Source organism: Carassius auratus, chromosome 11, assembly GCF_003368295.1.
Source record: "Carassius auratus strain Wakin chromosome 11, ASM336829v1, whole genome shotgun sequence".
Lineage (NCBI taxonomy): Eukaryota > Metazoa > Chordata > Actinopteri > Cypriniformes > Cyprinidae > Carassius > Carassius auratus.
In genome coordinates this window covers 12,720,187-12,746,173 of record NC_039253.1, presented here as the reverse complement: position 1 = coordinate 12,746,173, position 25,987 = coordinate 12,720,187, and the positions used below count along the sequence as shown (strand labels likewise).

Below are 25,987 nucleotides of genomic sequence, written 5' to 3'. Positions count from 1 at the left end.
AGTGCTGGTCTTGCTGGTGGAGCTGGAAAATGATGGTCAACTATCATGATAATAATGATATAAGGGAGGCTTGCTGGTTGAGCTAGTTAAATAAGTAGTGCACCCATATTTGTCACTATTTACTTCCATGCCTGTATAGCTTTTTTTTATATAAATAGAACGGAAAAGTGTTTTGTCCAGACTTCTCCTTTTAATAAAATGAAATAATGACACATTTTACCATATTATCATTGACTTTGTATCACATAACACTAAAGAATGGAGGAATAGCTCCAGAAAAAAAAACATTTAATTAAAGTTAAAGTTTGGTTTGCAGAGATCAAAACTTCATCTAGCTCTGGACTGTTTTGATTATCATAACCCTATAAGGTATTTGAAGAGAGATTATGTTGTGTATATTAGTTTATCCAAAAAATAAATCTTCTTATCACTTAACCTTTTTGTTTCTTATTCATATGATTTACAAAAAGATATTTTAGGTAATTAAATAATTAAATTGTGAATAAGAGAGTTTCTCTGCCATATATTGTGCCATATATATTTATTTGTATAAATTAATTAATTGTATAACTGTAATTACATAATATAACTTTCAAAAGCTGAAGTGATTACTTTAATTTATTTGTTAGAATATGTTAAACTCAATATTTTAACTAATTGCAAAAGCTGAATAATCAATAAATGTCTACTGATTAATCAGCTAAATAATCAATGATTAGTCGATTAATAGTTCTAATAATCGTTAGATTCATCAACTATCAAAATAATCATTTGTTGGAGCCCTACTCCAGAGCTGCTGTGAGAGTCATTTGAGAAGACTAGCATCATCATACAGTATACTCACAGGAACTTAATGGCAACCTGTCAAAATAAAAGTATGGTTTAACATGTAACTGAAATATATTACTCTTGTATTACCATTGTACAGCATAATGTACATCTTTAAATATTCATTTTTTTCCAATTTAAATAAAACATTGAATGGAAAAAATAAATCAATATTACAACCAGTTTAATCACTTAAGGGGGGGGGGGGTGAAATGCTATTTCATGCATACTGAGTTTTTTACACTGTTAAAGAGTTGGATTCCCATGCTAAACATGGACAAAGTTTCAAAAATTAAGTTGTACGTTTGAAGGAGTATTTCTGTTCCAAAAATACTCCTTCCGGTTTGTCACAAGTTTCGGAAAGTTTTTTTCGAGTATGGCTCTGTGTGACGTTAGATGGAGCGGAATTTCCTTATATGGGTCCTAAGGGCACTTCTGCCGGAAGAGCTCGCGCTCCCATATAGCAGAGCACTGAGAGCACAACAGACATTCACTGATCAGAGCGAGAGCAAAATGTCACAAAAGAAGTGTGTTTTTGGTTGCCAGGGCAAGACAACCCTGCACAGATTACCCCAAAAAAAAAAAAAAAACAGCATTAAGGGACCAGTGGATGGAGTTTATTTTTACAGAGCATCAACGGAGCTGTGCAAGTGTTTGTGTTTGTTCCCTGCATTTCGAAGATTTTTTCATTTTACAAACAAGGCCCAGTTTGACGCCGGATTTGCACATAGTTTATTTCTTAAGGATGATGCAGTCCCAACGAAAAAGAGTCACGATCGTGTGTTGGAACCGCATGCGGTGAGTAAAACTGCTTCAAATATCTCTGTGTTGTTAACTTAGCTATCGGCGCGTAAACACATCAAGTAAACAACATGCGATGTTGGCATCAAACTGCACTTTCCGAATGTACACCTTATAAAAAAAAAGACGACATAAAGTGGAACCGCTAAGCAAATATATACAGTTTCAATACATACCACATAGAGACGTCCTGCTGTAGTCGTTGATGCTGCTGCTCTTGTTAAATTTCAGCCTCTGGATCTGATTCTGGATCATAAATATACAAATGAATCTGACTGTTAGCCCATGGTTTGTTTTGGATGATGTTTTTTCCTCACGGTAATGTCACAGTTTCCAGATGCTCTAGACGCAAAAGCCTACTCGCGCTCATGATTCTTTAGCTCCGCCCACACGTCACACCTCCAGCCACTCGTGTTTTTCTGGAAAAAATTGGTACAGACTGTCTTTCTCTTATAAATATAATAAAAATAAAGACTTTTTGGAGTTATGAAGGATGCAGTACTACTCTATAGGTACTCAAGATTAACAGGATATTGAGTGAAAACGAGCATTTCACCCCCCCTTTTATTGTATAAAAAAAATATTAGCCTATTAAAATAGTTTCACATAATTTTTCTTCCATGTATCATTTTCATCAGTAAACCTCAGTTTGTTTGCCAAAAAATGAAAGGGTTTAACTTTCATTTGATTTAAAATAAATGTTTAATACTTTTATTTGATTTTCTTAAAAATGAAACCAGTAAGTTTGTAGGGCCCTTGTTTAAAATGTTGAAACTGAGACTTTTTATTTTTTCACTGAAATAAATGTTTTTGTAATTACACAGAGAGAGAAGTACCAAAAAAAAAAGGTACCGCTGGGTACCGGTACCGAATTTCAGGTACCAGTACCAGAACCGGTATCGGTTAAAAAGTGGACGTACCCAACCCTAGTCCAAATACAGTAGATAGTATATGAAAAACAATAGGAGAAAAGTACTCTGGTGACCTGCTACTTCTGCCTGGATTCTGAAGTGTGCAGTGGATGGAAATTTTATTGTACTATGAGGCAATGGGGAAGATTTATGAATGATATTGAAGCAATGCAGCTGCTGCTATTAGGTCATATGACAGTAACCACATGGCAGACAAGTATGTGCAGATATCAAAAGTACCACCTATATTCATACTATATAGAACACATTTTTTTTAATGATCACAAAGTTCAAATTCAAATTTAGTACCTACTCAGTATGGATTTTGGGAAACACTGCACGATGATGGAATTATTTTTGAGTTAGTTGTACCTTTAAGAAGACTTCCAGGTGGCACACTAAAGGCAGTCGTACACGATGAGATTCAGAAGGTCGGAACTTCGTGATCCCTCGCATATGTCACAATTAAGTTTATCCGAAAATCATACAGTGGTAGTCACACGCGACACGAATTTACTACGATTTTACGAACTCTAACGTAGGCATTACGTTTTGCATCGGGGGTGTTAAATAAGCATGAAGTTTTATTTAAATTCTGAATGAATTCTGAATAAAACATTGTATACAGAATGCAAAGACTGCTCCATTTAAAACTGTCACTCATTCATAATGATCTACCATCTACCAAGTTCAAAAATAAATAAATAAATAAAAATACAATGAACGTGACTACACAATGACACTTTTTAAAGTCTACGTTAGAAAAAAAGTTACGAGCATGACAAAACCCAGCACTGGACAAAAAATGGTGACTGGAGCAGTGAGTGCATGGATTCCAACCTAAACACCTCTGATTGGCCATTGCATTTTAGAAGTCAACAAACATGTCTGTGATTGTAAAATTATTTGATGCTTTCCAAAGAAGAAGATACACTGGATTGTTTGCCAAATCTATTTCTTTATGCTATTATTACGAAGAAAAAAGGTTGTGAGCAACTTTTTCATCTAAAAGCAAGCAGATTTAACAGCAGTCAGTTGTATGAGTAAGACTATAATACACGCTAAACTCTTCTGTTCTTTATAAACAACTCAAAGTGAGAAGGCTATTTCTGAATTTCTATTTGTTTTACTGGTAATACAACTAGTATATTAATTCATAACGGTGAACGGTTAATGTGGCACAATTCAAAATAACAAATAGAAAGTAGAGATGTATAATGAACTAAAATTATTATATAGACTATTTATATACATAATATGTGGGTTTTATCATCTTCTGATTGGTCAACTTCAGATGGATCGCCAAATCGTCTCGTTCAACCGCACATACGTCACGGATTTAAACCGACAGCGTCTGATTTTATTTGACATGTTTTTATTTTTTCATAATGTTTTTGGATCGGCCCGTAATTGTTCTTACATGGTACGATGCCATGTACCATGTTACGGTACCATGCGCGCATCTGCGATTTTCTCCCGAGAGAAAAAAAACGTCTGCGACCTCGTACGACAGCAAAAATCACACCTTGTACACCCGCCTTAATACACCAGCCTTCAAAACACACCTTGCAACCAGCAGTTCTTGTCTGTTCAACAGGGAACTAGTGAAAGTAGAAATGAAGAGAATGTTGGGAGCACAACTAGAACATGGAGGATAGAGGTGGAAGGGAAGAGAAAGAGAATGAGAATGAGGGAAGCGTAAAGGAGCAGGGCAAGCGTGTGTGTGTTTGTGTGTTTTTGTTAGCTGCTGCAGTAACCTGCTTTTCAGTACTGCAGATGATCAATCAACTAGCCCTGCTTTTAGACATGGGCAGATCTTAAAACACACATACAGCTGCGAAACTTAACATTGCTAATCATTAACTACATCCTCAATACACATTTTACTCAACGTTGACTGCTGTGTGCGCACATTGGACACATTTGTAAGCATCAGCTGGCTTTCACAGCACTATCACTGAGTGTGTATGTGTGTGTTAAAGAGAAAGAGCTGTACTTTGATGATAAAATGCATCCTCCTCCATGCTGCTTCCTGCAGCTTTGATTTCTATTTACAGTCAGACTTATACACACCTTTAAATACCTTGGGAAAAAAATACACTACACATTCATGTTCTTTTCCTCACGAAAGTGAAGTTGTCCTGTGTTTTTTCTCTTTGTGTCCAGTAGAACTTTTTTTTTTTTATTTAAAAAAAAAATTGTAAACACTTTAGTTTAGGGACCAATTCTTACTATTAACTAGTTTCTTATTAGCATGGCTATTATTAACATATTGGCTGTGTATTAGTACTTATAAAACATTTATTCTACATTACCATATTCTACATCCCAAATCCTAATAGTGAGAATTGTACCTTAAAATAAAGTGTGAACATAAAATTTTTATTTTAGCTTAGTTTATGTTGTTACCTTTTAGTAATACAAATTAATTATGCATAATTATGTGCAACTAACCCTAAACCAAACCCTCATTCTAACACTAACCATATACAGTACCGTAAGTACATGTAGTTAATTAATATTATTCAGTATTTAAATATATTTTTACACTGTAACAAGGACATGAAGTAACTATTTTTTTTTATTTTTTTTATAGAAGCCTGTTTTTAACGCAAGTAAAACAATTTATAAAAACATTTTAAAAAGTTAATTGCAAAACTGTCTTACCTTTTTCTCGCAATTCTGAGAAAACTAAGTCTGAATGGAGGAATATAACAGAAATGCAAGGTATAGACTTGCAATTTGAAGAAGTATAGCATGAAATTTGAGATTCACAATGAGAACTGTGAAAAATTAGGAAAATGTCACTTAGCTTTTTTTTAAAAATATATTTTAAGTCGCAGATGCCTAATTACTAATGTTTTACTGACACAGGCTCATACTTTTAGACCACTGACATATGAACAATTACAAAAATACATATCAGCTTTGTTTAATATATATTTTGTCATGTGATATTTACTCAGTAGTCCTGATTTAATAACAGGCAGTTAATGGGTGCTAGCCATAGTAGGATTACTGCTTACTGCTTGCACAGTTGTTCAGTCAACAGCCAACATAACCAGCTGGCAGAAGCTTTTTCTTGGTCTTAAAGTTGGTTCTCAGAGCCAATTCTTTCCTCATACTGCAGCCACGCAAAACAGAGTCTTTAAATATGATTGTCTATTTCTAAAAGTGTGGGTACATGTAAGTTATAATGCTCTGAAGAGACCAGTATAATAACTATAACTGTGACATAATCAAAACTGGCTGCTATGCTAGGGTTAGATTGTTTCAGCCTTTCGAATTCTGAGAAATCTGAGTTTCTTCGTTTTTAAACAGAACATAGAACTGCTATTAGAATTAGTAGGAACATAATTAAAAGGATATTGGACACAGATTTGATTTCATTGTTTCTCCTCACATGTTTAAAAGTTTAGCCTCGGTCATCTGTTTTTTTTCAGTGTCTGAAATTCTCTTTAGTGTCAGTTGAACACGGATGCAGTTCTCCCCTGAGTGCCTTTCCATCAATTCCAAAGCTCTAGTTCTTCATTTTAGTTTCACCTCGCAGATTTTACATCAAGACATCAATGAAGCTTGACAGCAGAGTGATAGACTCTCATGACCTCTGAGCAGAGTTTACTGCTGGTCACCGAGCGGTCAGTGGTCACAGCGGATAGTCTGAAAGAGCTCATGTTGAATCTGCATTTGAGTAGTTGACAAATAATGACATGAGCTTGCCTTTTTTCCCCCAGCATCAAGATTTATTATTTATTTTTTTGTATCTGTGAATGTGAGTCTTTACCTAATGCAAATACATCTAATGTATGCATATTTTAGAGTCTGTACTTTATGCAAAGAGATGTATATTAATGATTGCATAATTTATTTGATAAATAAATAATATTTTGTATTAATATACCGTTTTTCATTTTAATTAATTTAGCTATTTTTCTTCTTTTTTTTATTCTGCATCATCTAGTAGTACTTATTTATTTAGTACAGTTATAGTGTTAATTTAACAATATTAATATCACTGTGTGTGTCAATATATATACAGGTAGAAAACTAATAATACTGGTGGATGTGGATGTGTGTGTGTGTGTGTGTGTGTGTGTGTGTGTGCGTGTGTGTGTGTGTGTGAAATCATTATTATAATTTGATACATGATTTGTTCTGTATACAATATATAAAAATATGAGTAAAACATTACTGCTTGTAAATTTTTACACAATTTTAGTCTACACCATGACTACTTATGTGTGTGTGTGTGTGTGTGTGTGTGTGTGTATACAGTATATATACACACAAATATACTGTACATACATACATATATACAGTGTAAATATCATCTCCTTGTCGCTCTGTTTCCCTCTCTTGCTTGCTACTATTGTAATATTCATGTATATATTATATGAAAATATGAGTAATACTTTTTTTATTCTAATAGTTTTACTATTACTTAATTTTGATATATTTGATCATTTTCGGTTTTTAATAAATTTTGAACTATTTAGCACTACCATTTTGAACCAGTACTGTTATTAGCTCTCTATCTCTGCTTGTGCACGTGTTGCCAATGTACAGCTCTTACTTGGCAGATTCCTGAGTCGTGACTGCGCTGGCTATTGGCTGCCTGCTCCATGCCAATCAGTGACTTCACTACTGGCACACACAGTGAAGAGAGACAGACAGGAAAAGAGTGAGAGAGTGAGCGAGACCACGAGAATAGCACCATGATTTAGTCTGTAGATTTCTCAGTTTCTGGACACACCTTTGCACTGCCATGCACAGCTGTTTCCATAGCAATCTTATGTTATAAAAGAGAACTGTGGAAGGCCAGAGAAGACACCCCGCTCTCTGCCTTTTTTTCTGCTTACCTTTTACTTTCCCTGGTTCGCCGTCTCCCTTTGTCCAAACACTCACATACAGACGCTTATTTTAATGCTATGCATACATTCAGTGTAAATGGCAACTGATAATGGATAGTGTATTTCTGGTATCAAGGTCGCGCTGTTGAGGCTCACTGTTTGTCTCTTTGTGAGAGACTTAAAAACAAATGAGTGTAACACATAAAGAAAGTCTAAATGTTTAGTTTACATGAAGATTTTACATGAAGACTGCCTTTCTCCCAATACCTATTTTTATCTTTTACATTTTACTTTTTTTTTTTCTCAAAAATGACCATGATTACAAATGTTTATTTATTTATTATTTTTTTTCTACAACAGTTCAATAAATTAGAAGTTAGACACATACTGCCGACAACATAATTGTCCATATTTCGACAACATAATTCCAAAAAAAGCCACAGGGCTATTTTTGCGTTTCTGAGCAACATGATGGTGTTTTGTTCCTGAATGAATCACACATTTAATGAAAAAAAAAAATATTTTGGGGCGGAGTATCCTTTTAATAAAAAAAATAAATAAATTAAAGACATTTTCAGTTTTTGTAGTTTGCATGTCAGTGTGTGAATATGTATTTATATTCATCATACTGTATATAATTTAATTATGTTATTTTTTTTATTTTTTTTATTTTTTTAGCAAACTTAACTATTTTTAGATATCTTGGCAGATCTTTTTTGTGTTTTTTCTTTCGTTAGAATCTGGCTTGCCTCTTACACTCATCTTCCGCTTCCCTGCATCATTTCCTGTCCTCTCTCTAACATGGCTTAGAGTTCCAAAAAGTCTTAAAATAGCAGTGTAATCTTGTGTTCTTGTATCTACATGGGTATACAATCTTTTTTGAGAATGTGTCCAGGAAGTGATGTCTGTGTTAAAGAAACCATTACGTCGACTGGACACCAGGTTAAAAGCGCGTTTCAGGAATAGATGCACTTTAAGTGAAGTGTGTTTATGGAGTGTGTGTTGTTGTTAGATTAAGTGTGTATGTGTGTGTGTGTGTTTAATGTCTGTATGGAGGTAAAGGGAAGGATGTCTTTCTCTAAATGACTGCAGAGCAATAATGATAATGGAAGTGATGGCAGTGGTACAATATTCACACAGGTAGAAAACCTCTAGCCTCTAGCTAGCTTTCTTTTTCTCACCAAACACACATCATTTAACACACGTTAACTTGCACCTTCTGCATGTGTGTGTTGTTGAAGTCGCTCTTTCTCTTGTCCTTTAGAAGGCCACACACATGCTGGTTGCCACATAAGGACAGGTGGGAAGAATGACAACAGAAAGTGAGAGAGAGAAAGAGGCGGATTAGGCAAGGCCCGCAGATATGGAAAGATCTAGCGAATATATATATATGTGTGATATAGCGAAAGACTGTATCAGAGTGTTATGTAGTAGTAAAGGGTGGAAGAGGTTTTTCATCTTTCCCTCTCATTCTTTCATAACAAATGTAACAGTGCAAGTGGGGACTAACAGGGAAAAAAAAGCATTTGTGGAAAAAAAGGGAGCCAAGGGAGAGCTGGTGAAATGTAAGGATGAAGGGGAAATGCATGTGCTTGGTAACAAGCAATGGAGAGGATAAGAGGAAGGAGAGGGAGTGACCATCAGCTGTGCTGAGAAAAGCTGGAGCAAACAAATAAAAGCTTGACAATGGAAATTAAAACTAGATTTTAAAATGTATGCATTGCTAAGGAGTTGCTATACTGAAAGTCCCAGTTATATTGTATAAGTTGTAAATATAGCACATTATACTTAAAATATAATTGTATGAGATACTATGAAATACTCTACCATTCAAAATTTGGGTTTGGTAAAATTTTTAATGCTTTGGAAGCATTTTGTCTTATGCTCACCAAGGCTGCATTTTCTGATTGAAAATACAGTTAAAAATTATATTGTAAAATATTTTAACAGTTTCAAATAACAATTTTCTATTTTAAAATGTTTTAAAATCTTTTAATTGCTGTTATGACAAAGCTGAATTTTCAGCAGCGATTACTTCGTTCTTCAGTGTCACATGTTCCTTCAGAAATCATTCTAATATGGTGATTTGGGGCTCAAGAAACAGTTACATCAGTGGTTCCCAGTTCCAGTCCATGTTCCAAAGTGAAGTGAACGCCTTCTCGGACCGAGCGTTTTGATTGGATGTACACTTCTTGCTATCGGGGATGTGAAGAGACTTTCAACCAGGATAACAAAAAAAACAATAGTAATTCTAAAGACAATCACCTATTGCACCTACCTATTTAGTATAGTAAAAGTAAAATTGCAGGGTATTTTTATTAAGTACATAAATATGTAAATGGGTTTGTTGTATCGTAATTCATGAAATAAATAAATTTTTGCTAGGGTAAGACTAGGAAAGAAAGCAAAGTCAAGGAGGAAGAGAATGATACCATTAAGGAATGTATTATATTAACAAATGATGTAATATCTTCTTCCCAGAGTTGACAATGAGCCCTTTCAGCAGTCTGTAGCCATGCTGATCAAATCAAACCCTCACGCAGAAGCCCAATATGAGAAGTTAACAAAGAAGAAACATATTCCAGCACTTTGATGCAAACAAGAAGCCTGTTTTACAAATTCTGGTTCAAGAAACAAGATTTATGATACCAGATCCCTGTCACACTCCCCGAACAAACACCCTCATGTACCCCACACATGCACTGTATTCCCAGACGCACGGGCCTGAGTGTACAGCATTGAATAATGTAGAGTTCGGCTGCATATCAGGATGACCTAGATTCAGCTGCAATGAAAAGCTGGAGGATTCCCGCGCTGTTTTATCGCAGAAACAGGTTGATTGAGCAACATGTAGAGGACACGCTAATGAACATAGACTGCATGTATGTGTGAAACTGTGGTCAAGCAGAGAATCCTCGCCGTAAGAAAGGGAATGGAGATCAATCGAAAGGGGACGCTTTATCTCTCGCTCCTGGCCCGGTTGCAGCAGCAATAACGAGATTCCATCAATGACAGAGGGCCCGTTGCCATGGCAACGGTTATGAATGAGAGGAGGCTGGTAAAAGAGGAATCGCCGGTTGCTATGGTGATGCCGTGAATGGGGAGAGACCTGGTGGCATGATGTTGGAGAGAGGCTTCCACGATCGTCATCCTTATTTTTATTTTTTTTAAAGCAAATGAGCGAGACATAATCTATTCTTAGAAACATTCTTCAAGCGTGTAAACGTATGAACATAATATGTATCTAACAGTATAATCATACACATACATACCGTATATATTCATAAACTGCAGGCAATATAAGCTATTTCGCTAACTTGTACCAGACGTAGCCACAGCCTTTCTCCCAATACCTCATTTTACATTTTTAGGTTATGACATGTATTTTTAAGGATTATTTTGTGTGATGTTACAAACACCAGACCTAATGATGCAATAAAGGAGAAAAGGAACGATAAACTGGTGTAGAGAAAAAAGGTAAAAAAAAAAAAAGAGAAAGCCCTTCTGTGAGTGTGTGCTCTGATTGATTGTCAGGTTTTCCCCAGCAGACGGAGGCAGTGTCGCTCCTGTGAATCCCTCTGTCTCACCCTGTCATCGTTCTCTCCCTAGGGCCGAGGGGCTTTCTCTTTCCCTTTACCGTTCTGCATTCTCAGGGCTAACTGTGTGTCTTTCAGTCTGTCCTCTCCAGAGTTTCCCAAATCACACTTTATTCCCTTCACAGGACTCTCCCGCTGGTGCTGAGAGCGAGGGCAGTGACTACCTCACCAAAAACTGTGAGAAATACAGAGACTTATTTAGCAGTTGAGAGAATGAGGGTGTCTGAATCACAAATGGCACTGAAATCACAGTTTTTTTTTACTAATTTGACAAACATTCTAGAATAACTCTGGGTAAGAAGCAAGTGTTTTTTTTCCTTTTCTTTTAATTTGATTGTTGATTTTCATGTGCACATTTTTAACAATTTTATCGGCATTTCTCAATGATGAGTACATTTTAAATTATTAGTTCACTTCCAGAATAAAACATTTCTGATAATTAACTCACCTTGGCCTTAACTACTATGTACTTACATCAAAAAATATGTACAATGTACTTATTGTGTTCATATTGTATTGCAAAGCACTTTTGTTGCTAATGAGGTGGGATACGTGTAAGGTTTGGGACAGGTTTGGTGTTATGGGTAGGTGTAAGGGTGGGCTAAGGTGTAAGGGATGGGTCAGTAGTGTAAACACTGACGTGAACACTAATGTTTCTATTTTGTGTTGCATTCTTAGTGCTGAAAATAGGGGATGCTATAGCTAGCAAGTTAGTTTAGCTGCTATTGCAGCTAGCTGCCTTGTATATCACTGGGAGTATACTATTTTGACTTGGACCAGTAAGCATTTACCTAAAAATTAATTGCTAAAAAAAAACTGTCCCGCTGCATCTAGATGGCCATGGGCATAGTTTCTAATGGGCAAGCACCACTCTCACTCACGTATGTTCTTAAGGAAAAAAAAAAAAAAATTCAAGTTAATTTATCAATCATAAATTTCACCTCTTTCAATATAGGCTAGTTAATGCTGTGTTCAAAATAACATCCTGTTTCCTACAAAAGGTTCTTTATTTGACAGTTCACAACAAAGAGTTCTTATGAGCCAAACAGATGTGGACAGGCTTCTTTATTTTCAAACCTGGGCACTGGGTCTGTAGCTTGTCTTCAAACATTTGCAAATATATACACACACTCTCACTGTCTCTTAACATTTCCATCTGTCTTAAACTTGCATACACTCCCTCCCTACCTCTCTCTCTCACACACACACACACACACACACACGTCAGTCCACTCTTCCATCAAATTTACCGCAGGCCTTTTAGTGTGTAGTAGGATATCAGCGCAGTCAGCGGTGCTCTGTTATCCTCACTGCACTTACTGTACATAAAGTGTTCCTCACTGCCTGACCTGGAGGCAGTTTATTCCTTCCCGCATCTAAGTTTCCATTGTTCCACGAAATAAAGTGTAAACCGATATTGTATCAGCAGCCAGAGTACTTTAGTCTTGATCTCAAATCAGTTCTTTAAGTGTCGAATGTATATTTGCATCAGTCTTGGGCATATTGATCATACAAGATGGGTCATAAATAGGTATTATTTGTTATGTGAGACTTGATATATGTAAATTAATTACTGAGAGTTTCATCCAAATACTCTATCTATGCTGGGTTTGGTCAAAGAGGGATCAGCATGCTGTTCTGTGATCAAGTTTTCTGTTTAGGTTGGTTGTGAATATTCGAGACAGATCCTATAGGCTTATTATAGAGGGTCGGTGCCATCTCATCCTCATCACATTTTTGCACCATGTTCTTGCCAATTGAACGGCTTAAGAGGAAGGGTTGAAAAAGCAGATGACAGTAATGAGCGAGTCAGGAGACGAGTTTGCTGCATTCTGTCCAGTCTACATTCTTTCTTTTTTCTTTTAGCTTACGTAGGTGTTTGCTGCATGTGATGGCAGAGCAGTTAAAGGCCTATCGACTGAGCCATTGGCTGGCGCTCTATATCATAACCACTAATGAATGAGCTCTTAGCATCTTTGGCATCGCTGCATATTCAGGCAACAGTGGAAGGGAGTGATGGAAAAAGAGTGAGATAAATGGCTTGATGCTGAATTCAGTGTCATTTAAAAAAGGAAAAACACAATTAACTACAGATGGACCTAATTTTCTGTCATTATCAAGTGTATGTACATAAAACAGGATACATGTTTTTATATAGATTATATATATTCTAGATTATATTATTATAAACTAATTATAAATAAATTTAATTTTACTTAAATGTATGTTTTTTAAGTGTGTATTTGTTTTCAGTTTTAATAAAATATTTAAATACATTTAAATACATAAATAAGAAGAGCAGTACCCTGACTAAATATAGCATGTACACACACACACACACACACACACATACACACACGCACGCACGCATGCAAACTCACATTTAAAGATCAGGTGATCAGACCAGTTTGTGTGATGTAAGAACAGAGTAGTGTCTGGTCAATTATTTACCTGCGATTGACCTCTTCTCAGAATAATGTGTCTGCTTGTGACTCTACTTTGCTGTAGATAAATGACAAAATTTATCTTTCACATGACACATGGAGATGTCTTAATTTGGGAAACAATTGCTGATACACAAATGCCTCTATTACAAATGGAAGCGCAGAGTGTAGATTAAATCTGCTGTTGTATAATTGGCTTTAATGGCACACAATAAAATTGCCTCCTTTCTTTCTGTTTTTTCACCAGTATCCTGTCCTCTGTGGGGTCAGAATTAGACCTGCGGACATTGCGAGCAGTGAGAGTGTTGCGGCCGCTAAAATTGGTGTCAGGAATTCCAAGTAAGTGATCTCTGTGTCTGAGTTCATCAATGTCTGTCAGAGTTCTTTGCACAGTATGCAATAGTGCCATTACTCTCCAGGCCTGCAGGTGGTGCTAAAGTCTATTATGAAGGCTATGATTCCACTGCTGCAAATCGGCGTGCTCTTATTTGTGGCCATCCTCATGTTTGCCATCATTGGTCTGGAGTTCTACATGGGCAAATTCCACCGCACCTGTTTCGACAATGTCACAGGTGAGCTTGACGTAAAGACGAACGAAAAACACTTGACCTTTAAAATTGTATACCTTTTACCAAATCCTGTGCATTTACATAACCCAGGCGAGATGTTTGACGAACAGCCCTGTGGTGAGCAATATCCCGCTCGAGTGTGTGAGAAAGGGTCGGTGTGTGCGGAAGACTGGCTTGGGCCAAACTATGGCATCACACAGTTCGACAACGTCCTTTTTGCCGTGCTCACTGTTTTCCAGTGCATCACCATGGAGGGTTGGACTGACATGCTTTATTATGTAAGAGTTAAAGGCAATGATGAAAGTATGATTCTTTTTTTGAATGGACTTTGATTTTAGATGATAATGTTGGATAAATCTGGGTGTATTACAGAGCAATGATGCCTTAGGGAGTGCCTGGAACTGGATGTACTATGTTCCCCTCATCATCATCGGATCCTTCTTCATGCTAAATCTGGTGTTGGGTGTCCTCTCAGGGTAAGATCTATCTATATTTCTGTTTGTTGGTCTCTATTTATCGATCTATCTATCTATCTGGCTGGCTGTCTGGCTAGCAAGCTCAATTCATCCATCCATCATGAGTCTGTCACTATCATTTTTTCCGCCGTTCTTTGTTTCCTGTTCTTTCTGTGTATTGCTTGTTGTTCTATCCATCTCTCTACCTATTTATTGTTGCATAATTATACTTTTCTCCCTATTTATTGCTTTGTTGCTTCTTTTGTTCTCTCTATTGTTTCATCCATCATTCATTTGTATAAAACAATGTATGTAAATACGTTTTTGATTAGTAAGTTGCTGACTATACAGGTGTCTTTCTGTCTGCCTGTCTTTCTTTATTTGTCTGTCTTACCCCACCACTAAAGTGAGTTTGCCAAAGAAAGAGAGCGTGTGGAGAACAGGAGCGAGTTCCTCAAGCTCAAACGTCAGCAGCAGATTGAGAGAGAGCTCAACGGATATCTGGAGTGGATCTGCAAAGCAGGTATGTGTTTAAAACACAAGTGTAGATATTAATTTACGGCAGGATGTAATGACTGGTTAGGACCTGTTGGTGTTAAAATCTAGTTCATCAATCTCTCTCTTGTCACTTTTTACAGAGGAAGTCATACTCACTGAGGATGATGATGGCACTGGTAAAAGTAAAAATTTTCCTGTTTGGTGCTGTTGCTATTTAATGCCTAAAAGGCAGTAAGCTTTCACAGTGAATGTGTTTTTGTGCAGGATCTCGTCGTAGGCCCACCATAAAGAAAAACAAATCTGACCTGTTAAATCCAGAAGAGGGGGAGGACCACATGGGAGACGCAGTTGGTAAGAATCCTTCAGATCGTAAGGAAGACAATTCTCAATGTCTTTTGAAACCCATAGTGGCTGTAGTAAGATCCTGTAGTATTCATGCCAGATGTTGTGCTGCTATGTGTGTATATTCTTAGGCTCACCTTTTGCTCGTGGGAGCATAAAGAGCGGAATGGGCGATGGGACTGGATTTAGCAAGAAAGAGCGACGTCTGCGCTTCTTCATTCGAAAGATTGTAAAGACTAAGGCGTTCTACTGGACTGTCCTCAGCCTGGTGGGACTCAACACACTGTGTGTGGCTGTAGTTCACTATGATCAGCCCGAGCTACTGTCGGACTTCCTCTGTGAGTTAACCTAAGCTGTTAGTTTATACATTTGTTGTTGTGGGAGACATAATTTCAAATCTGGTCTGCATCCTGTCCCGCTCTCTATTTGTTAATAGTTTTTTGGATTTTTTCTTACTACAGAAAACACTGCCTCGCTTCTGTTTCCTTTATATGTCTTGTCTCTCTTTCTCTTTTTTCTCCAGATTATGCTGAGTTCATTTTCCTAGGCCTCTTTATGTCAGAGATGCTGATTAAGATGTACGGACTGGGGACGCGCCCTTATTTCCACTCCTCATTCAACTGTTTCGACTGTGCAGTGAGTGCCCTTCTCTCTTTTGGCCCATTTAAAGTCTCTCTTCCTTGCCCTTTTTATCTTTTTTTTTTAACTCTGCCTCTGTTTTAAACCTCTGCAAGCCGCTGACCTACATTAGATGCAGACTTAAGTCCTTGTTAGCCAGTCCTCAGAGTGTTCCTTATTTGTTTTGGGATTTGGCTGTGTGCGTGTTTCAGGTCATCGTTGGCAGCATATTTGAGGTGTTCTGGGCCATGGTGAAGCCGGGGGCGTCCTTTGGAATCAGTGTGTTGCGAGCTCTTCGACTGCTTAGGATCTTCAAAGTCACCAAGTGCGTTAAATTGAACCTCTGCGTCGTCCATCACAAAGTTGTGTCGGTTTTTGTGTTGTGGGATCAATGAGATTACAATGCTGATTTTTTTTAGTGGGACTTGTTTAGATTAAAAGAAGAGTTCAAACAAAAATTAATTTCTTAACCTCACATCATTCTATACATATGGGAAAAAAAAGTGTTCAATGTGCACAATGTTCATGCTACACTTTTTCATAGTGAAAGTCAGTGGAGAACTGGGGCTGTCAAGCTCTAAAAATAACAAAAAACATAATGAAGCACTAGTCCAAAAACTTTTCATTTTAATTTTTGTGTGTACTATTTATATATAAAATGTCACGATTTTAGTGTTTTTAATTCTAGATTCTTTTCTGTCTTTTTCAGATACTGGGCATCTTTGCGTAATCTAGTAGTGTCTCTTCTAAACTCCATGAAGTCCATCATCAGTTTACTTTTCCTTCTCTTCCTCTTCATCGTGGTCTTTGCTCTTCTCGGGATGCAGCTGTTCGGTGGACAGTCAGTATAGATCTACACCTGGCTGCCAAAACTTTCTTAGTCTCTCAGTTAGATACAGATGACCAATAACTATGCATAGCATTGATGTTTTGTTTTTTGTTTTTTCAGGTTTAACTTTGAGCTAGGCACTCCTCCAACAAACTTTGATACTTTCCCTGGTGCCATAATGACAGTGTTTCAGGTAGACTGGTTATGTTGGTTTAGCAGTAGATCTGTTCTAAAACCAAGTGAGCCGCCTGCATGTTTAGGGTATATAAAGATAAAGAAAGCTTATTCTGCTTAAATGAGCTTGTTTGTGCAAATCAAATATGCATGCATTTCTGTTCTGTGTGTTTAAATAGACTGTGTATTTCTCAGATTCTAACTGGAGAGGACTGGAACGTAGTGATGTATGACGGCATTAAGTCTCAGGGAGGGGTGGACAAAGGAATGGTCTTCTCCATATTCTTCATTGTCCTTACACTCTTTGGCAACTGTATCCTTCATTTCCACACAGAAACACACAAGTATTTTCATTGCTGCATATGCAACTGCATTTATTTGATTATAAATTCAGTAAAACAGTCATTTTTAAGGAGTATAACAATCTAAAATAACAGTTTTCTATTTTTAAATATTTCAAAATTCTGAGATTGCAAAGCTAGCCATTACTCAAGTTTTCAGTGTCAAGTGATCCTTCAGAAATTATTCTAATATGCAAATTTGGGACTCAAATTTCTATATATACTTGCACTTTACTTTAGCTACATGAAGTTGTGTAATCATGAATTTTTCACTGCATGTTAATAACAAGCAGGCTTTGTACTATTCATTTACAACTACCTTTGAATGTGATTTGAGAGATGCAGTCATGTTTATTTTGCTCTGTCCAATCATGAAACACAAGCATTGTCTTTCTAAACTTTTTCTGAACTTTAACCTCTCAGACACACTACTGAATGTATTCTTGGCTATCGCTGTGGACAACCTGGCCAATGCTCAGGAACTAACTAAGGTTAAACAGTTTCTCTATCTCATGTAGATTTTCTTTTGATGCCCTACAATGGTTAGCGGCTGTCACTGCTGTATGTTTATTGGTTTTTAGGATGAACAGGAGGAAGAGGAGGCCACAACACAAAAGATTGCTCTCCAGAAAGCAAAAGAAGTGGCAGAAGTGAGCCCACTGTCTGCTGCCAACCTATCTATTGCTGCGTGAGTTACTCTACATGCTAACAATTAGCACCTTTACTACCTTTGTGACACTAGCGCCAGTTTTTTGCCCATAAGTAATAGAAACACACATACAATAGCAATAAAGCCATACCCAGTTTTATATACATATTCATGATCATAAAGTGAAATTCACAAGACACCTCTGACCCTCAGGGACATGTAAATTTCGATGAATATTCATATATATGCAAATAAGCCCTAATACACATTCACACTAATGTCTGAAACACACATAATGTAATTCACACTTTAACTTTTTTTATTGTAAGAGGCCATGTCTTATGTCACATGAATTTGATTTGGTACCATAGCTGGTTTAAATATGTCTTGCCTAGCTTAGCCGAGTTTAGCATAGTCTGTCAGCTTAACTTTATCATCTTATTTAAGTAAATCCATTCTAATTCACTTTTCAGCAGACTTGCTTAAACCTGCCTGATCATACAGTATGTAACCCCATTAGTACCATTTCTATTTCTGTTGTTAAATGGATAGTTCACTCAAAATTGAAAACAACATTCTTTGTTGTTCCAGATCCATATGATTTTATTTTCTTACAGAGAATGCAAAAATAGGTATTTTGCAGGACTAAGCAGCTCTTTTCCTTACAGTTGTAAAGCACACAGCAAACAGGTGCTGTCAAACCCCCCAAAAAGTACCATAAAATACCGTGAAAATTTCTATGACTATGTGAGTGTTTTGAAGGCATGCCTTAAAACACATTATGAGGTAAATTTGAAGTTGAAATACGGTTGAATGTGTGGTATCTGTATGCCATTTGTGGTTTTGTATGAGATGCAATACTGCATTTGATTCCTCATTTAATTCATCATTCTGTTACAAGAAGTGGTCAGTAATGTTTTTATTTTGTTGTGTATGTATGTATATTACAATCAGCTAATACTTACACTGTGACCTAACCAGGCATAATGCAACGATTTTCCAGCAATACATTTCATCTTTCAATTCTGAAAGCAAAAATGCTGCATAATCTACCACAATCAAGCAGAATGTATTTGATGTCAAACACACCCGCCCCCTCGGTTAAGATGAGCATAATTGAAAAATTTAACTTGAATAATTATAATTGAATAATTGAACTTGAATTATTTCACTGAATTGTTATTGTTTATCGCCAGTTCAGGCTGTTATAACTTAAAATGATGCATCTGTTAAAGCTGCGGTAGGGAACATTTGACGCTCTAGCGGTTAATAAACATAACTGCTTGCGTCTTGCGGAAGAACATCGTAGCCGGAACTACTTCTCTCTGTTTATGTCTATGAAGAATCACAAAGGTACTGGGTTACTCCGCCACGGTACCCCCAAAGCAATCTAAAATAGTCCGAATATAAACACTTATTATAGGTGTACCCTAGTGATTCAGGACAAGCTAAAAACATGGTTTGGAAAATGGATTCATGGTGTACTCGCTTATTATGTTCATTTTTCTACATTTTGAACACAAACAAAGTTACGGACCGCAGCTCTGATTGGTTGTTTCTTACCGGGAGCAGATGACCTGGACAATTTTTGTTTTATGTAGTAGTAACATTATTCAGAGCTCTACTGTCTGTAAGTTGCTCAGTAGCTTTAGTTTTTAGTTTAGTTTTATAGTTGTAGAAATGGTAGGTTTGTTTACCTCACAAATGGTGAATGAGCCACTTCACGAATAGCTGGAATAATTTCCGCTCATCATTGCCCCCTTTTGTTACTTCTGACCGCAGATTTTACTGGTGTCACTTTATTGTGTCTGGTTAGGACATGGTGTTACACGTTCATAGTAAAGATGTTTAGTGAATAAACAAAATCTGGTACTTACATGGTTCGTCAGGTTTTGGTATAACTTGGCACAAACCCAGAATTCGGTTGGTCTGTCAGCAAGTAGGTTTAAGAAGTGAAATATTTCACCCTAGAAGCTTGTTTTGAAAAGCAAAGTCATCTGGTTAAAGCCAAGTCATCCATAAACGTATCTGACTGACCAAGCGAGTCGCTATCAGTGGACGGGACACCCGTTCACTTTGTCAGTTGTTTTCTGTGATAGTTGTGGCAGCGTTGTTTTTATGTTCCTTGTTTCACCCCCCTCTCCTCAGAGTTACAGTAAAATCTGAACATATCGATGCCACAGACAGTTTACTGGACTGGTATTTATTCATTTACTTACTCATTTTTTTTCGTTCTGTATCCCTTTTTCTTTTGCTTTCTGCCTTCCTCATGTTTCTGTATTAGTGTTTTTATGTTTCCAGCTGCTGTAGCTGCAGTTTTATGTTGTAACACTGAGGCTGAGGTATCATTGGCTGTGACGACACACACTGTCTCTTCCACAGCAGCACTACAAGCACAGCGCTGCTTGTTTCTCTGTTTGGTCTCAAACCATCTCTGTCTGTCTGAACATTTCTCAGTGCTGTTGTTCAGTATGTCATCATCCCTTCACAGAATTCATGAGCCACATCCATGTTCTCTTGCTGGGGACTAAGGGACACTATCATTTCCTTTCACTTTGGCTTATCGCTTATAGATGCTTTAGGGGAGGAAAAGCAAACATTTTCTTTCTCCCTGGGTTAAAACTCTGTTTCTGTCTCTCTGTATTTCTTTACTCTGTAGTAAAGAGCAGCAGAAGAACTCGAAGGTTTCTAAGTCAGTGTGGGAGCAGCGCACGAGTGAGATCCGCAGACAGAACCTGATGACCAGCAGAGAGGCGCTTTACAATGAACTTGATGCAGAAGATCACTGGAAGGTCAGAGACATATGATAGATCACAAATGAAGAGTGACAATGTTGTATTTCCTGTGTGAAACACTTTTTTACTGAAAACTATACAACTTACAATACAGAGCAACTAAATATTAAGATCAACCAACAAAAGACCTTTACCCACATTGAAAGTACAAAATTATTATTTAATTGTTACATTTTCATGTACTGAAGTCACGTATTTTCATGATTTCTACATCACTGCAAATCAGCACTGTTCTTATGACCTTTATGTTCATCAAAGAATCCTGAGGAAAAAAAATGATCCCGGTTTACATAAAAATATTAAGCAGCAAACACATTTTTACCATTATAGGAAACAATACTAAATAATAAGAAGAAATATTGTATATTATAATAATAAAGGATCATCTGACACTTTAGTTATGGAGAAATGGGTGCTGTAATTCCAGAGTTGCTATCACAGGAATAAATTGCATTTTAAAATGTAATTTTAAAATAAAAATCTTTTTTTTTTTTATGGAATTTCGTAATTTTACAGTTTTACAGTCATAAATGCAGCCTTGGTGAGCATACTTCTTTTCGAAAAAATAAAATAAAACAACTGAATAAAAAAAAAAAAATTGCATTCAGACAAAATAATATATAGTTTTAATAGCTTTATGTAAATAAATTTCATTATCAACCATCATTTTTTATCTCAGTGCTTTCCCAGTTTACAGAAAGCAGGTTTTGTAACATATTAAGAAAGTAAATGGTGTCAACTCTTATTTCCAGTTCACTTTTTAACATCAAAGTGTGTTTTATTTATTGTTAAGCCTAGATGTATTGACCAAACCTGCTTTTTCTGTTTTTAGATGAACTACCACAACCGTCCTGACATGAAGACCCACTTGGACCGCCCACTAGTAGTTAATCCTCAGGAGAACCGCAACAACAACACCAACAAGCCCCGACCGGGTGAACCAAACCCCCAGGAGCTAAACCAGCAGCAGGGAGAAGAATACCTGCAGCACCAGTCCCGATACCACCACCATCACAGTCATCATCATCACCACCACCACTCCAGCCGCCAGTCCCTACACCACCCAGAGCTGGGGGAGGCAGGCTGCGATTGTGCCCAGAGGGGAGGCGAGGATGTGGGGGGTGCAGGGGAGCACAGACGACCCCGACACCACCAGCACAGAAGAAAGGATGAGGATGGAGGAAGAAGACACAGAGAGCACCACAGCAGAGGGGAGACTGGAGGAGAAGGGGAGGAGGGCCAAGAGAAGAGGCAGAGGAGGCATCGCCATGGAAACCATGGGGATGGAGATGGAAGGAGGGATAGAGAACGGAGTCGACAGCATAGAGCTAGAAAGTGAGTGTTCTGTGTTTCTTTAAAACAGTGCACGGACTTAAAGAACTGAGGTGAATGGATGAATCGTTTATTCAATCAGTGAATCATTTATATGAATCATGTAAATTAATCGATCAACCGATTTTTTTTTTTTTAATTAATATTGTTGCTACATTCAGTTCCTGATCCAAACATTCTCAGAAGAAGCCGAAACTAAAATCATTAAAAAAATAATAACACAAAACAATTTGATTTCAGTTAGTAGTTTTCATTGATGTTCTAATATATAATAGTAAACTAAAAAACTAAAATAGAACAAACAAAAAAAATAACAAAATTACTGAACATTTAACTAAAATTCAAATAAAAACAAAAATGTAAAACATAAATCCTAATTCACAATATTAATAAATACTATAAAAGTATTTTACAAAAGTGTTACCATAACTGTTGTTTAAGCTGTTAACCTCTTACCTTTTCTTTTTTTTTTTAGAGAGGGAAGTTTATCAACAGCTCGCCCAATTCAGCCAGGTCTTCCTCATGCAGAGAGCCAGTACAGCGAGGATCTGGACAACCTGCGAAATAGCAGCAAGATGGCCAGCCACGATGCTGACCCCGACTTTTATGACCCCTACTATGACCCAGAGCAGGCCAATAACCTGCTGAACCTGCGTGGACCGGATTTCCATGACAGCAGTCTCATTCTGACTGACTGCACCAAAACCCCCCACAGACTTGACCATACTGCCATAGATATGCCCCCGATTTACCCCTCGTTCAACGCCAAACTGCAAGGTGAGGGACAAATATGTATATGTGTGACTACAGATAATTCTAGGAGCTTTTTGGGCTTTACTCATAGACAATAGAAATGTATTTATTCTCATGTTTTCATAAATCTCTATTGCCTTTTTTTCAGCAGAACATACAACATACTTTAAATTTGCGTCACCCACACTGTATGCGCACCCTCATGTGCGTGTAATAACTGAAGTATACTTTGGCCTGTAAAAGCAAATGCTGTACTGTTTGTTATTTGATTATGTTTGTGGACTTCTGTGCACTTCCTTCTTCCCACGTTCCCTTCATTGTGCAGTGAACAAGAATGCCAACACAGAGCCAGCTAAAGAAGGAGAGAAGAAAGAGGAGGAGGAAGACAATGGTGGTGATGAAGATGGCCCCAAACCCATTCCTCCGTTCAGTTCCTGTTTCATTCTATCCACAACCAACCCGTAAGTGTGTGTTCATCTGCAGTAGTGCATGTGTGCAAGTAAAAGTATTTATTTTAACCGGTGTGAGTTTTCAGCTTTCGAAGATGTTGTCATTACATCCTGACGCTACGTTATTTCGAGATGTGTATTCTGTCAGTCATCGCTATGAGCAGCATTGCTTTAGCTGCTGAGGATCCGGTGTGGCCGGAATCACCTCGAAACAACGTAAGACTACTGTTCTCAATATTTTTTTTGTGTCCTAACTTACTTTTCTAAGTGGTTTAAATGGATCTGCAAAACGTGAAAGTAAAACAAATCTGACTCTGGACTTCCTGATGCACTTTCTTCCTTTTCTCCAGGTATTGCGTTACTTTGACTATGTCTTCACTGGCGTGTTCACCTTTGAGATGCTCATCAAGGTAAAGATTGTAGGAAATGACTTGTGTGGTTGTGTTTTATTTGCATTAATCCTCTGTTCTGTGTTCCAGATGGTGGTATTGGGCTTGGTTTTGCATGAAGGCTCATATTTTCGTGACTTGTGGAACTTTCTGGACTTTGTAGTGGTTAGTGGTGCCCTGGTAGCCTTTGCCTTCACGTAAGTGCCCTTTATCCCACCATTTCCTGCCTAAAAGTGCTGCCTGCTGCCCCTTATCGTCTCTTCTGCCACCTTGTTACCCCTCTGTCACCCTGGAGCCTCGCCTGTACTCTCTACCCCTTTCTCTCTTGGTCTCTTCCTCTTTTCTTCTCCTGTCAGCACTGTGTGCCCTTCTTCTAAGCTCTCTATCTCTATTTTTGTCACTTTGCATTCTGTCTCACTCAATCAGCCACAAAGATGAAGGCCTTTCTCACTTTGCACACACTCACACAAACACACACATCAAACTTTCTGTCAGGAACAGCCTGTCTGTTTCTATTCTCTCTCTGACCAATCAGCATCCCCAGCTTTCTTCTTGATAACACCTCTATTTCTTTCCCATCCAACTCCTGCCATTAGCTATGTTTCCATCCAAAGATTCAAATTAACCTTATGTGCAAAACTGAAATATCGCATAAAATAATAATAATAATAATATAAATAAATAATAATGCCAATAAAGCACCATTTCCATCCAATGATTCAAAGAGAAAAAAAATCGTCACTTCCTGGTTAACTGTGGCACTAAATATCACTAAGAAAGAATATCACTTTTATCATTAGATAAAAAGTTTATCCTATTTAAGTTTTTATGTGCATTTTTTGAATTTATGGGCATCCAGTGTTTTTTTTTTTAATGTGATATTCCAAAATGTGCATAAAAATAGGTGGATTGAAACGCAGCTATTAGCTCTACATGATGGATTTCGTCATTCATCTTGTATTTTATCTCATGCTCAGTCCTTCTTTGTGCTAAACAGATTGTCAAAGCACCTTTCCTTTCATTCTTTAACCATGATTTCCATCAATAAATGAACTCTTACAGTATTTCTCTGAAATAATAAAAACAAACAAAAGCGCAAATAGGATCTCAGAAAAAAAGGTCACTTGGGTGGTACCTTTTTAAAAGGGACACATTTTTTTATTTTTTAGGTACTAATATGTACACTTTAGGTGCTTATATGTATTTTTAATGTACCAATATGGACTCTTTAGGTACAAAGGTCTGCCTTTTGAAAAGGTATTGCCCAAGTGACAGCTTTTGTCAGATTTATGACTAAAAGTCCCCACTAAACTTACATATCATTTTCTGAAGAGATCTTAATATTGTCTCAAGCTTTTCACATGATATCACAATTAAAGGGTTTCAATGCCATCTCAAATATTTTAAATTCTCATCAAATTCTTCCAAGGCCAAATTATTTGAACTATAACGTCAACATATTTTATTGCACATCAATTTTATATATGAGTAATTTTCTTATTTGTGTCTATTTTTTATTTCTCCAAAGGAAATTTGGGAGAAGTGTATACTTTAACTAATAAATATATTTTATTTATTAAACTTTTTTTTTTTTTTAACTCTGCGGTTGCACAAAATCTGAGACAAAAAAACTTTTACTAATACATTTTAGTATAATGTTAGTTCTAGTAGAATTTTTTTTTTTTTTTTTTACATACATGTATAACAAATAACATAACAACATCCATTCAGGATAAAAAGCAAAAACAACTACAACATACATATAATTAATTTTCATATACCAATAAGAGAACAAAAAATATATATATTCTTGAATATAATGTTTTAGTAGAATTTGTATAATAATCGCTAAAAGTGGTTAAACAAGCAAAATATTTGATTTGTTGGAGTGTCAGGGCTCTCTTCCATCTGTCATTACTCCACCAACCAAATGTTCACCATAAACATGTCCCCTCACACTTTCCCTCTGCTGAAAAGGGTAGTTTTGAGCCCTTTGGGGCCCTGTGGGGGTGAGGGGTCTCCAGGCACCTGTAGCCCTTTAGTGCCCAGGCGGTTTCCATGTCTGGATCAGCGTGAGCCCGTCCTGCTACAGGTACTCTGGTTTCTTTCATTTGCACGGCCTGAGGGAGCAGCAGCTTGGGGATATAAAGAGGATGGTTCTGGAATAAAGCTGAACCCTAGAGCGGGACCATCAGCTAGTCATTAAGAAAGGAGAACAAGTAAACACGGCTGATGGGGCTCTGAGCGTGGAATGATTTTTACTCTTGTTTAGCCCTGCATGTATGATCTAGCACATCCTCCTCAGTCCTGTAGGACAGATTACATATATGTGTAAACAAGGCACATTTTTCATTCTGTATGTGG

General features: G+C 37.1%; 1 protein-coding gene across 37 annotated transcripts in view; it reads left to right on the top strand.

Annotated features, from left to right (window-relative positions):
* The window catches only part of cacna1ab (calcium channel, voltage-dependent, P/Q type, alpha 1A subunit, b), a 123,050-nt gene that overhangs the window by 54,582 nt on the left and 42,481 nt on the right, over window positions 1–25,987 (top strand). For 23 of the 37 annotated variants that reach the window (XM_026275439.1, XM_026275444.1, XM_026275437.1 and 20 more), the window contains exons 6-27: window positions 13,678–13,769; window positions 13,850–14,277; window positions 14,372–14,475; window positions 14,862–14,977; window positions 15,093–15,128; window positions 15,217–15,303; window positions 15,426–15,632; window positions 15,818–15,930; window positions 16,125–16,237; window positions 16,622–16,753; window positions 16,862–16,934; window positions 17,111–17,228; window positions 17,680–17,747; window positions 17,838–17,944; window positions 20,054–20,104; window positions 20,565–20,697; window positions 21,533–22,035; window positions 22,508–22,809; window positions 23,111–23,246; window positions 23,321–23,450; window positions 23,585–23,644; window positions 23,714–23,820. In XM_026275439.1, the coding sequence (XP_026131224.1) occupies window positions 13,678–13,769; window positions 13,850–14,277; window positions 14,372–14,475; window positions 14,862–14,977; window positions 15,093–15,128; window positions 15,217–15,303; window positions 15,426–15,632; window positions 15,818–15,930; window positions 16,125–16,237; window positions 16,622–16,753; window positions 16,862–16,934; window positions 17,111–17,228; window positions 17,680–17,747; window positions 17,838–17,944; window positions 20,054–20,104; window positions 20,565–20,697; window positions 21,533–22,035; window positions 22,508–22,809; window positions 23,111–23,246; window positions 23,321–23,450; window positions 23,585–23,644; window positions 23,714–23,820 (3,216 nt within the window). The remainder of the gene's footprint in view (window positions 1–13,677; window positions 13,770–13,849; window positions 14,278–14,371; window positions 14,476–14,861; window positions 14,978–15,092; window positions 15,129–15,216; window positions 15,304–15,425; window positions 15,633–15,817; window positions 15,931–16,124; window positions 16,238–16,621; window positions 16,754–16,861; window positions 16,935–17,110; window positions 17,229–17,679; window positions 17,748–17,837; window positions 17,945–20,053; window positions 20,105–20,564; window positions 20,698–21,532; window positions 22,036–22,507; window positions 22,810–23,110; window positions 23,247–23,320; window positions 23,451–23,584; window positions 23,645–23,713; window positions 23,821–25,987) is intronic. The other 14 variants (XM_026275450.1, XM_026275465.1, XM_026275464.1 and 11 more) reach the window with 3 other exon arrangements.